The 14405-nt window shown below is 38.3% G+C and overlaps 1 protein-coding gene across 1 annotated transcript in view; it reads right to left on the bottom strand.

Annotated features, from left to right (window-relative positions):
- Positions 1-14405, bottom strand: part of LOC126191062 (activating signal cointegrator 1) — a 136647-nt gene that overhangs the window by 88334 nt on the left and 33908 nt on the right. Inside the window, exons 3-4 of the mRNA XM_049931779.1 lie at positions 5273-5424; positions 4289-4370 (exon numbers count right to left, since the gene is read on the bottom strand). Of these exons, the coding sequence (XP_049787736.1) occupies positions 4289-4370; positions 5273-5424 (234 nt within the window). The remainder of the gene's footprint in view (positions 1-4288; positions 4371-5272; positions 5425-14405) is intronic.

Genomic DNA, 14405 nt, shown 5'->3' with positions numbered 1-14405 from the left:
GACTTCAATGACTACAGTCATGTGGGGTGAATTAGAAAATGCAACGAGGCAATCTAAAACTTGATTTACACTAAAGTGGATAGAAGGAAATACAAGTGAACAAGCATTTGCATACAATTTGCCTATTACATAGTCAGCACATCAGGGCACACCATCCATTGTAAAAGAGTGCAGCATAACAAGGGCTGCCAATGGTGCTGCCTTCACCAGTGCCATAGTGACCAGCTGATGTATCACGTGATGACATTTAAGCCAGTTCTCCTACCATCCAGCTGCCACTCGCCAGCTGTTATATTGCCTATGTAACAGTACTCTGTGAGCATGTGTTACTCTGCTTGTTATTGGACTTCTCTCATATTGAAGCTCTTTCGACTTGGATTTGTACGCTTATAGTCACATCGTGTTCAGAGTCAATCAAAACTGTTATTGGCACACAGAATATCACACAATACAGTAAGACCCACGATGCAAAACTTTGATGTTCTGGGGGAATTACATTGACCACTGTTTCAGAAGAAGTAAGCAAAATTGCACAGGAAAAAGGAATTTAAGTGTCTGACTTTGCCTGCAAGTGTGCAAAATGCATGGAGGAAGTGCACTTAAAACTGAATTCCAGTTCCGTCTTTCCTTAGAACATACGTTGGTTGATGCTTTTTGCTCGCTTTTCATTACAATTGAGTTGGAAATTTAAAAGCAGAACATTAATTATCAAAAAGCAACACAACATGAAGATAGGCTAGAATGACAACACTGATTATTAGGAACTGTAGATGTTTCTATCACCGTAGTGACTGTTTTAGATTTCATTAGCTGCTATATATCTCAGGTAGTTTCTGATGTCAGCAGTAACTTACGTGAAGCACTTCAAGGATTAATCAAACAATGAAAAATTCAGGATGGAATGTAATAATATTGCACTTCAAGGATTTTATTAAATAATGTGTTAAGGAAGATAATGCTGATAAAATTTGATTAATGAAATGTAAAATATACATATGACATGTCACATAGGTTACTTGACAAAATATGCTATTTAGTTTATTAGAGGGCAGATAGGAGTTGTCCCGGGAACACAATTTTTATTTATCATCAAAAATTTCTAACACAGATGTGATACATCAGCCATGTAATTACAGTTAACATGAATGTAAGCAATGAAAATGGTCAGTCTTTCATACTTTTTTAAAATATTAATCAGCAAATACATAGCTACTTACACTTGTCTCTTGCAAGTAAATTTATGGAAGTTTTCTTTGGAATAAAAAGAAACATAAACCTAGTGCTAATTCACTTTATTTCCTGTTGATGCATGCATCTAATGAATTTACTGTCTCTCTTGCATCCCAAGTTGGACTTTCAAGTGATTTTTGGTCATTTTCTGCCAATCACATTTCTTTTCCTTCGGTATTTGGGCTGTAGATCTCTTTAGATCCCAGAAGCACCTATGATATCTATATTCTTCTATCAGCAACATTACATTCTTTTCGGAACACTCCATCACACATGCAACTTTTGTCAAAAGAAACAGACAACATAGAAGGAAAAAGCTTTATGTCCCGCTAGCACAAAAATGAGAAGGAATGACCTTCCTTTGATGGTTTCTTAAGGGAATGACAAACAGTGGAACACCAGCAAACACTGGAGAATATGGAACAAACACAAATGAATGTAGTTTACTTATACTCACCAACTATTAACACCAGCCAAAATTCTCATTCCCCAATGCTTGTTCACTTGTTATGGCTCTGGCGTAAACTAGGCTTAATGGAAACGAAAAATCACAGATCTCGACTTGTGATTATTCAATAGTGGCACTGCTACTCATTCCATTGTGGCACATAGAACATATTCAGCCACATTCCTTTTCATCTAGAGTTCCAGTCTCCTCTCCCAAATCAAATAGGGGGTACATTACAACATCTGTCAAGGTTGCTATTTCCCTGTTGTTTTGTCCCTCTGACACTTAGCTGCCTATGCACCCACCATGACAGACTGTCAAGAAAGCTTACTGGCGAGCTTTCTAACCATTCTACCATGTTTCCTACACCATCCTACCATACACTGCTCTCCATGCGGGAATACCAACACTGTACTACAGGGCACGACTATTACAATACTAAAAGCAGCTTAATTAACAGCCCTTGTACTCATTGGAAACCAGTCACATAATGCACACAGCAAATCACCAAGATCAAGATAGTATGAATGACAATGATAGGAACACAAGGTAGCATAAAAACTGGATGAATGTTGTCCAATACTTTTGAAATTAAAAATGGAGTACGGCAAGGTGATGATCTGGCTTGACACCTGCTCAACGCAGCCATGGAGGAGGTGACGAGAGAAGCAAATATCTTGAATAGGGGGAAGACTTTTCATAAATCTGTGTACATACTGGCTTATGCAGATGACATCAAGACATCAGCAAGAACTCTGATGGCAATGGAAGAGGTATTCACCGCCCTTAAACAGGCCAGCAGGAATACAGGACTAAAAACACTATGTGATCAAAAGTATCTGGACACCCACCAAAACATATGTTTTTGATATTAGGTGCATTGTGCTGCCACCTACCGCCAGGTACTCCATATCAGCGACCTCAGTAGTCATTAGACATCGCGAGAGAGCAGAATGAGGTGCTCTGCAGAACTCACAGACTTCGAATGTGGTCAGGTGATTGGTTGTCTCTTGTGTCATATGTCTGTACATGAGATTTCCACACTCCTATATTAAAGATCCCTAGGGCCACTGTTTCCAATGTGAAGGGAGATGTACAGCACAAAAGCATACAGGATGACCTCGTCTGGTGACTAACAGAGACCACCGACAGACAGCTCAAGAGTGTTGTAGTATGTAATAGGCAGACATCTATCCAGACCGTCACACAGGAATTCCAAACTGCATTGAGATCCACTGCAAGTACTATGACAGTTAGGTGGGAAGTGAGAAAACTTGGATTTCACGGTTGAGCTGCTGCTCGTAAGCCACACATCATGCCGGTAAATGCCAAGCGACGCCTCGCTTGGTGTAAGGAGCATAAACATTGGATGATTGGACAGTGGAAAAACATTGTGTGGAGTGACAAATCACGGTACACAAGTGGCAATCCGATGGAAGGGTGTGAGTATGGCGAATGACTGGTGAACGTCATCTGTCAGCATATAGTGCCAACAGTAAAATTCGCAGGAGGTGGTGTTATGGTGTGGTCGTGTTTTTCACGGAGTGGGCTTGCACCCCTTGTTGTTTTGTGTGGCACTATCACAGCACAGGCCTAGATTGATGTTTTAAGAACGCCAACTTCATGCCAGGCCTCACCAGCCAACATTGATACTTCTCCTCAGTGCAGCACACCATGAAGAATGGGCTGCCATTCCCCAAGAAACCTTCCAGCACCTGATTGAACTTATGCCTGCGAGAGTAGAAGCTGTCATCAAGGCTAAGGGTGGGTCAACACCATATTGAATTCCAGCATTACCGATGGAGGGCGCCATGAACTTTTAAGTCTTTTTCAGCCAGCTGTCCGCATACTTTTGATCACATAATGTATCAATGAGCAGAAAACAACTGCTGGGAAAGAGCACACTGAGAAAATGCCAGCCGAAACAACAGTGGATTATACCTCTGAAATAGTCGATCATTTCAAGTACCTGGGTTTGATTTAATCCGTCTAAATGATAGCCTCTGAAGTAAAGCACAGACTAATTGCAGCCAGTAAAGCTTATTTCATCTTAAAGTTTCTATCGTCAAGGCTCCTGCTTAGAACCACAAAATTAACCATTTATAAAACACAGATCAGACCAATGCTTACAGACGCATCTCAAACCTGGGCTCCGATAGCAAAGGATGCCAAATTGCAGGACACATTTGAGAGAAGGATACTCAGGAAATCATCAGCCTAATTTACGAAAGGGGAAGATAAAGGAGGAGATACAACCGTGAGTTATATGCCATCTATGAAGATCGGCCTGTTAGAAGAATTATGAAATCATCTAGTCTGAAATGGAGTAGACACATGGCACAGACAAATGATACAGAAATACCAAACAAGACAAGGAAAGCCAGGTGGACAGGGAGGACATGGTCGACCAAAAACTAGATGGGAGGACAGAGTCATACAAGACCTTCGGAAGATGGGCTACAGGAAATGGAAATCATTAGTGAGGTACAGGGATAAATGGAAGGATAGTTGAAGAGGCCAAGGCTCATTATAAGATGCAGCACCGCAGAAGAAGAAGAAATCCTATAATTAAGTTGTACATGTGCAATTAAATATGTTTAGCTCACACACCTTTCAGCAAAACAACATCTTTAGCCTGGCCTTCTTGAGAGTACAGGTTTATAAATTTAGTTTTCTTCTTTGCTGTGATCTCCTGTACAGAATAACATAATTTTAGTTATAATACATTTGATATAATGGTGTATCTTTAAGTGAACTATACATTCTAAATACTGTTTCTACGCACATGCAATGTTCACATATTAGAAACAGTAGTTAAATGTCTTATTAATGATATTATGAATAATTAATGGAAGGAGCACATGTAAAAACTCACCTTTTGGATGAAGTGCTGTGTGGTCAATAGGAACATAAACAAAACTCTAAATATTTCCACGTTATCAGACAAAGTCCTCCTCCAGCTCAAACCAGAACTGGATAAACACACTCTCATACACATTTACAACTATACTGTCCTGGCCAACTGCTTGGTATCAGCACTCTGTGTGTGTGTGTGTGTGTGTGTGTGTGTGTGTGTGTGTGTGTGTAAAAGCTCAGAAATATTTTTCAGCTTTGTTTATATGTCTAATGACAACTCAATGCTTCAACCGTGTGGCGAGTTTTTACGGCGTCCATCGTTACGTTCCACCAAGAACTTCTCATTATCATGTTGATATGAATAAATGAATATGACTAGCAACTGCATTTGGTATGCAGACTGCAAGCAATATTTCTAGTGACACAACACACACACACACACACACACACACACACACACACCACACAGTGCAAGTGCACAAACTAAAATAGGTTCTCAGCTGAAGGAGTACACTACTTCACCAACTATTCTACTCTGTCTTGTTCTATACCCGAATAAGATATAAAGTGAAGAAGTAACAACTCTACAGTGCTAACGAAACCTGGGCAGTAGCATTCTCAGGACAAACCGTGTCCACCTAATACACTCAACATTTGATTTAACCTTCTAATAAGTACAAGAAATTGTTTTCTAGCCTTAAATGCAATGTGAATATTTATTTCAAATATAAAACATACCTTTACAGTATCTTTTGCTGCACGACTTCCATCATCCTGATTTCTATTCGCTTTACCTTTCTCTTTCTTTTTCTTTCCCGTGTCTTTTGGAGTAACATAATTTTCTTCCTTGGATTTCCTGTAGCTCTGCAAATCAGAGCCACTATCTAATCCTAAGAGTGAAACAAAAAAAGACATGAGTAAACACAGAACATGGTGATTTACTCGCTATAAGACAGACCAATTATTAGAAGTTATTCAAAAAGTTACCTACAAAATAAAATGAAATTGTCCATACAAGTTCACTGAAACAATCACTTTATTTTAAACTAGAGTTTACCATCCACTATTCACAATCAAGTTAAACCACATGTGCTTCATCACTGCTCTTATCTTCTATACAAAGGAACAGTACTAAACTTATGAATCCAGCATGACAAAATTTCCAAATCACCACAACAGAATCATATTATATCAAGATCCTGTAAGCCCCTGAATAATAGCACAGGATTTTAAATGAAGTGGTACATATTAGGTTAGATGTACCTTTCTGTTCCGTAGATCCACAATGAGGAGATCCTAATGGATGCAGAAAACGTCAAAAAGAGAATACATAAGGTGCATTTTAAAAAAGATGTTAATTCCCTTCCACAGATCCTAAGTGAAATGGTCCTCATGGATGTAGAACAAGTCAAAAAAATTAAAAATATTTTCGTCAAACAATGGAAAATCCAGGATGGAACGTAACAATATTATGAGAACGAAAGTTGCCACTCACCGTACAGCGGAGATGCTGAATCACAGATAAGAACAACAAAAAGATTCTCACAATTCAAGCTTTTGGCCACTGACCTTTGTCAACAATAGACACAAATGTGTGCGCACGCACACACATGCACGCGCCCCCCCCCCCCCCCCCACAATTCACACAGTAGTGTGCGTGTGTGTGTGTGTGTGTGTGTGTGTGTGTGTATTGTTGACAAAGACCAACGGCCGAAAGCTTTAATTGTGGTGAAAGTCTTTTTGGTGTGCCTATCTGTGACTCAGCATCTCCGCTATACGGTGAGGGGGAACTTTCCTTCTCATAATATTGTTAAAAACATTTTCATGCAGGAGGTAATAACAAACTTGTCACAAAATGTGTAAATATACAGTACACTGGAAGAGCATATGATAATTCTTACACTATTGTAGACACACATCATCAGTGAGAAAAAACAATGTGCTGGCAACACTCATATTATTTAATGTTATTAACACTATATGTAAATAAATCGGTTCTACTAAGAAATTTGGCAATGGAATAGGAGTCAGTCACCAATAAATTCTTTAGGCTCCTTTTAAACTGAAGTTTATTATTGTTGGCAAGAAACAGAAAATGTGTATTCCTCAACAATGAGCATGTTACTGGACTAACATTAGTTACTTCAAGTCTTTGTGAGGATTATTCCTATTTCTAGTACTGAGTCCATGAACTGAGCTACTGGCTTGAAAAAGAGATATATTATTTATGGCCAATTTCATTAAGGAATAAATATACTGAGAAGCAATACTCAGTATCACCAGTTTTCTACAACTGAAAGAAGCAATCTAGTTATTAATATCAGAAGAACGGATTGTAATAAAGATGAAGAAGAAAACTGAATAATCTGCATAATGTGTACGAAAATTTTTATGAAAGCTGACTACTGAAGCTAAAGCCTCATTTCATCAACCTCAGACTCTCTAAATTAAAGTAAATATTGATTAACTGCAATGATTTATGTGTAAGCATTGGAAAGGTCAATACAATAACTCCAATAACAAAAAAGATAGTAATGACCCATAAACAGTGTACACTTATTTTGCCAAAGATTAACCTGTTTCTTGTCTTAAACAGTAACTACATGGATAAAAAGCAAATAAATACCCCCGTGACTTGAGAAACAGTGGTGCCTCAATTTTCTACAGCTGCAGTGTGGTGAGCAACAAATTTTTAATTAGGAGTGACATAGTAGCAGATTATAGTTTCTGAGCTGCGCAATGATGCATGCCTGCACAGTCCATGAAAGACAAGTGTCTGAGATCAAGTTTTAGGGAAATGCACAGCTATAATCTGTAAGAATTTTTCCTATTTAGTGGGAAAATCAAAGAGAGCAGGTTTACTAGTAGCTGTGAAGATTGGTCATGATTAACCGAAAAAGGACATCCATCAACTTTTAAACATATGATCTACAACAGTCAAATTCTATTTTCAATCTCTGGTTGGTTAGACTGGAAACACAGACACACCACGAATACAGCTTTTGTGTTTGGTGTGTGGAAAGCCTCCATCCCCCCCCCCTTTTTTTTAAGAAAGCTACATAGACTATCAGAAAATGATATGTACAATATTTGTTGCAGAGTCAGGAGAGCGATTCATACATTTCACTTCATTCTGTTTCCATAAGTTAAATGAAACAGTTAAAATTTGACCCATAGTGACACACTTATAACAGATATCTTTGTAATTATTTTTTTCCCTTCTAGCAAGTAGATGTACACCACCTGAAACACTCTAAATGTATTAAATAATTCATTCCCAATCATGTGTGTATGAGAGCAACACACTGTTAGAATTTCAATCTGAAATTTAAGCAACAGTTTTTATGTATGTTTTCTACCTGCTGTAAGGTGATTCTCTTTTAGTCAAAGAATTAAGGAAATATTTCCTTACTTCCTCGTTTCAGTGCAGTAACTAGCACATCAAGTACTTTTAATAACAAATAATGGAAAGAGGTAAAGGTACACCACTATGCAATCTGGCAGCAGTACTGGAAAAATGCAACTACATGTAATGACGTCTGAGTTTCTTAAAAAAATAAATAAATAAATAAATAAAAAAGACAGTGATGCTTGTAAAATTTGCACAAGGTGAGAAGAGGAATCCTGTGAGTAGACTGCATGTGCTGGTACCACAACAAACGTGTCAAAGCAAAACTGAAATGTATAAATGACAAAAATAAGAGAATATGTGGTCGATAAGTACTAAGTGTGACAAAAATGAAATAATACGACATGTTAAGGTCAAAGGAAAAAACGTAATAAGTGAGTTGACAGACAATTTAGAGACAATCAATATGAAGAAGTTTAAAGTGACTGTCAAAGACTTGGATAGATATATACAACACCAGATTATAAACATCGCCTAGTTTGTGATGGTGTGATTGTTAATGGGTATTCCCTGCAGAAAACGTGGAGTTTTCTAAAAAAAAAAATGTGAGATTAGATTAGATTCAATTTTCATTCCATAGAACCAAAAATGAAATGATTCCTGTGGGTAAGCATGCACAACAATAAGTACAGTTCCACAGATATCTCTATCAAATAAATTTACGCCCGACTCGGATTGTGATAATACAACCAACACAGGCTAAACAAAAAGTAATGAAAAAACTCCCAATAAAGATTCAAAAAGGAAATTTCCCATGCAAAGATGCACCACAGCACTTCTACTTTATGCCAACAGTCACTGAAAAGACCTCTCTACAAGCATTCACGAACTGACAAGACATTCTGTTTTTGTGAATGTTAAGCTTATGGCAACAGACACAAATAAATTGAAAAATGTTAATTGTGGTGTCACCGCCAGACACCAGACTTGCTAGGTGGTAGCTTTAAATCGGCCGCGGTCCATTAGTACATGTCGGACCCGCGTGTCGCCACTGTCAGTAATTGCAGACCTAGCGCCACCACATGGCAGGTCTAGAAAGACGGACTAGCACTCGCCCCAGTTGTACGACGACTTTGCTAGCGACTACAATGACGAAGCCTTTCTCTCATTTGCCGAGAGACAGTTAGAATAGCCTTCAGCTCAGTCCATGACTACGACCTAGCAAGGCGCCATTAACCGTATCTGAAGATAGTCTCACTTGTATCGTCAATAGCGATGTACCACAAGGATGCATTAAAGTTAAGTAAACAGACGATACGTTCTTTTCTTATAGCATTAATTAGGTGTCCTGTTCCAGACTTCACGCCAGTCGGCGTGTGTGTACGCGTGCTTTCGGTTACCCGTCACTGTGGACTGGCTGTCTTGTCAGTCCACTACATTAATCATACTGTGTTTATAAGCAGCAGAAATGATGTATATGGAAAGACAGCCCTCCAATGTTATGCATGTTTATTGCCAGGATTATTTAATATGAACGCCATCCACACATACATGTCAATGCAATATGATTTGTCAGAACGGTAGCGTGTAAAAAAAGAAATTCAGTATATATTTCTGAGCTAATAAAACTTAATACTTTTAATTATACACATCTGCAAGACAAAGCTGAAGTGAACCATGATGAACACACATGCCATGGTTTGCCTGTAAAGAGGAACAAGAAGACTAAGTTAGTAATCTAATAAGTGAACTGTGCAACAAATGTAGTAAGGAGGAGGATTCAGTTGTCCTAAACTACAATAAAGAGGCTTTCTTTAGGACAAAGGGCGATCACACTGGTGTTCTACATCTACAGTCATATTCCAAGATCTGACTATATCATGCAACACCCTAATAATGCTGTACTTGAAAATCACAAGATTGTTTTTCCTACTGATCTGCATTAACTTACATTTTTCTACATTTAGAGCAAGTTGCCATTCCTCACATCACCTTCGAATTTTGGCAAAGTCATCTTTTATCCTCCTACAGCCTCCAAATGATGATACCTCTCAATACACCACAGCAAAGAGCTGCAGATTGCTACTCAGCCTGTCGTTGGGATGCCAAGTTACCACTGAAATAACTGGTTTTTCTTTGTACCGGTTTTTTACATCTCCAGTTTGACCTGACTGTTAAATGCACTCAACTAAGTTGTTTCTGAAATAACTGATTTTTTGTTTCTTCGTTGCAATTATTTTCAGAAGTACAATGCAGACAGTAAACAAAGATTGAAAACATTCTAAGACTTCGTCAGCCTTCTGCCATGTAGATTTCAGCACAAGTAAAATCAAAATACCAAATAAATTATGTAAATAAAAGAAAACATAAACCATCCCCATTCACTGCTTTTCTTTAAAAAAAAAAAAGGACAGTATTTTTAAATTGGTTTTAATTTTTTTCAACTCTTCTCAGAACTCATGTTGTAATTAAGGATCATACCACTATTTGTGGATTATGAACAGTCAGTGCTAAAAGGTGAAAACCGAGATTGGGGAAGTCTACTCTTCACGTTGGGAAAAAAAAAAAAAAAAGATCATTGCTTCTTCAGGTAGTAAATGATGACGAAACTAAAGCTCTATTTTGTTCAGAAACAAACTTCCAGCTCCCATTACACCACTCTTGGCTACTTGCTGATTATGTGATGACCAAAGAGCATCTGTAGTTGTTCTGAGCTGCTCCCTTTGAAGCAAAGGTGAAAGTTTACCAATTTCGTTCAAGTAGTTATTTACCTCTTGGTTCAATTTGCAATGGTTATCTGGCAATGAGGGCTTTCATGCACATTTTTTAAACCACAAGTTTGATAGAGTAGAATTGCACCACAGAGGAACGTAATACTTCTGCACTTCTCTCTTCAGGGTTGCTCAGATGCTTTTGAGGTAGGATTCTGGATGCACTATGTTTAAGATTGAGACTTCTTAATGCATGTTTGAGAATGATGAATAGTGGAATAACAAAATCTTCTGTAATGTACTCCCTTTCAAAAATCTCCTTTGTGGACTTGTCGAAAGGCATTAAAGTATCCAATATCTGCACCAGAAATCATCCATGGTGCATTTTTTATGCAGCATTGGCTAGCACTGGTGACAGTTTTACGAATCTTTCCAACATAAAGCAAGTGGTATTCCACCTTGTTTCTACTGACTAAACCAAAAGCACTATGTTTCCCTCTGCTGTAACCTCCCTTTCATGCTCTACCCTCAAATTCTCCATAAGTACATTATTCTACCTTGCAAATGTGACACTTGACTTCATGCCGCTTATTAGATATTTTAAAATTTCATTATTAACATCCTCTAGGCCAACTATTAATATTAAGTGTAGAAGACAGGCAAAACAATAAATGGTCTTCCTCTACCCAACAACTTTCTTATCCCTGCAATTGTGTTGTTTCCAGCACGTGTGCAGACACCAATCATTTCTGACGTCGTCACATGACAACAGGTATGTTACTGCCTCAGCAATGACAGACAAGGTGTGGCCAAATCTTGCACACTGCACAAGCACGCACCTCGTCTTTACTAAGCCACACCACATTGTCTGAGCAATGCTGTACCAATTCTTATGTCATGTGTTTGTTGCTCATTGCTAACTTTCAGTGTTGATGTTGAAATAGCACTGATCACTTTTCCAATTTTCTATAACAACCCAATATTTCAAAGCAATGGAAATTTTATAAATAAACATTACTCTTTTTTTAAAAAAGAAAAAGTGTTTTATTTAAAAATAACAAAAATTTTAGCACTACAATGGTAGTTTTACCAAATCATTAGTAAAAAGTAAAAAAAACATATTACAACTGAGACACAACAAGTACTGAAAAATTTCCGTTGTTCAGAAACAACAATACAGGGTCGGTTTTAACGTGTCAGTTTTTCCCATCCCTACCCTGTCCATCACATCATTTATGTATACAGAGAATGTGAGCGATCCTATCCCACTTCCCTGCGCTACTCCTTATGATAGCCTTGCCTCTGATGAACACTCTCTCTCAAGGACAATGTACTAGATTCTACTACTTAATAAGTCTTTGAGCCACTCACATATCTGGGAACCCATTCCGTATGCTCAGACCTTCATCAACAGTCTGCCCTGGGGCACCATATAAAAACTTTCAGGAAATGTAGGAACATGGAACGTGCCTGTGGCCCTTCATCCAATCGTCACAGAATACTGTACAAGAAAAAAGCAAGCTGAGTTTCGCTCAAGCAATGTTTTCTAAGTCAGGGCTGATTTGCAGACAGAAGTTTCTCTGTCTTAACCAAATTTATATTATTCAAACAGAATATGCTCAAGAATTCTGCAGAAAACCAATGTTAAAGATATTGGTCTGCAATTTTGTGGACCTGTTCTTTTATCCTTGTTATACACATGAGTCACATGCGCTTTATCCATTCATTTGCACTGGGCAAGACATTCAAAATAAACGCAACCTAGCTAAGGGACCAATGCTGTAAAGTACTCTGTGTAAAACCATATTGGGATTCCATCTGGACCTGGTGACTTATTTGCTTTCAACTCTTTCAGTTGTTTCATATGTCAGGGACGCCTATTACTATGTTTCCCCATGGAGAGTCTAAATGGTTCAAATGGCTCTAAGCACTTTGAGACTTAACATCTGAGATCATAAGTCTCATAGATTCAGAACTACTTAACCCTAACTAACGTAAGGACATCACACACAGCCATGCCCGAGGCAGGATTCGAACCTGCGACCACAGCAGCAGCAGCATGGTTCCGCACTGAAGTGCCAAGAACTGCTCAGCAAACGGCGGCCGGTGTGGGGAGTCTATGCAACGGTCAAACGACGGTATGTTTGTACAATCCTCCCGTGTGAATAATTTATTAAAACCAAAATTTAAAACTTGAGGTATGTAGTTCAGATGTACCAGAGTCATATACATGTTGAGTACTGTCAAGCTGTGAAATAATTATGCAGTGATTAACCAATTTTAATTCCATAAGGAACCACTGTGCACAGTGACAACACATTATTATAAGGAAAGATATGAACACAGCCGTCAATCACGAAGGCCCAATTAAGAAAATGGATTACTGTAAAAATTGTAACTTAAATGGTGCTCTTGCAAAATGGCCAATCAACAAGAATGGATAATTCCCTTAATAATGATTCGTTTGAATGTGCATCATCTCAGAAAAAAACTTAATTTATTGCAAATATTTATAGAGGAATAGCCACGATGTGTGTTGGTGATAACTGAACGAAGGCTAACATCCAGTGAAACAATGTATTACAAATTAGAAGGCTACTTACTAGTAAATAGTTTTGTAATCAATGTCACAAGGGTGGTGGTGTAGGAGTAGAGTACACACAGCGGCTAAAAAAATTCTTTTCTGTAACAACATACCAAAGATGGATCAATTGAAATTGTCACATAGAAGAAGGTGCAATTAGCTGAATGACAAACTAACTTCAGTTAACGAAGGTTTATTCAGCACTTGCACATACAAGGGCGCAGAACGAACTGCCTCCAGCCAGAACACATACAGTATATACACAGCTACAGAACATTCCAGTACAATGGTCCTTGGCATTTGTAGATCCTTCTAGAATGTACTCAGACCGAATACAGAAATTAAAATTGTACAGTCCAGGTGAGTTTTCAACTCATGACCCTCCAATAACCACTACACCACGGTGTTATTCAGCTTCTTCTGTGACAAAATTACAGGTTTCACAATAATTCACATCTATATCTCCAAGACTACTCCGCAACAAAAATATTATGAAAAGAATAGGTGCTACTAAATACATAGCAGAGATGCCACACCTGGTCTAGCCTTGGCAGATACAGACTGTGGTCACGTGTGTGTGTGAGCTGTGTTTGTATAAGTGTGTGTGTGTGTGTGTGTGTGTGTGTGTGTGTGTGTGTGTGTGCGTGCGTGTTGTCTATCCTGATAAAGGCCTCTTTGGTCAAAAGCACTGTTTGACAATATTTCTGTTGTGCCTATATGCAACTCAGCATCTCCACTATATGGTGAGTAGCAACTATCCTTTTTCATTTCATTACTTGTCATTATTCCATCCTGGATTTTCCATTATCTGCTCTGCAATTCATATTTAAGCATCCAACAGAGGGTTCTTCAAATCAGTTTCAGATTACAGTAAAGTCAAAATCACTTTCAGATTACGGTAGAGTTCCATTAATCTGAACTAATTAGGACCGGACCTTGTTCAGATTACCGATTTGTTCGGATTAGCCAGAATTATGGTGACAAGTTTCTAGAATGAAGCATACCAAGCAGATAAGTAGGTATACCATTGTAACAAATGGGAACAAGTGTGGAAACAATGGCTCACTCTCACTCCCTGCCCTTTTTGTTGTGCATTGTTGAAACCTTTGTAGTGTCTGAGGTCAGTGCACTGCCAGTTGGCTCGCAAAGCGCTTGGTTATGTTAGTTATCAATCGCTGGCACACGTAACAGTTGTATTGTACTTGTTTGAGTGTAGTGGTGTACATA

Source organism: Schistocerca cancellata, chromosome 6, assembly GCF_023864275.1.
Source record: "Schistocerca cancellata isolate TAMUIC-IGC-003103 chromosome 6, iqSchCanc2.1, whole genome shotgun sequence".
Classification (NCBI taxonomy): domain Eukaryota; kingdom Metazoa; phylum Arthropoda; class Insecta; order Orthoptera; family Acrididae; genus Schistocerca; species Schistocerca cancellata.
Note: the sequence above shows the minus strand (reverse complement) of the source record. Positions and strands in the feature narration are given on the sequence as shown.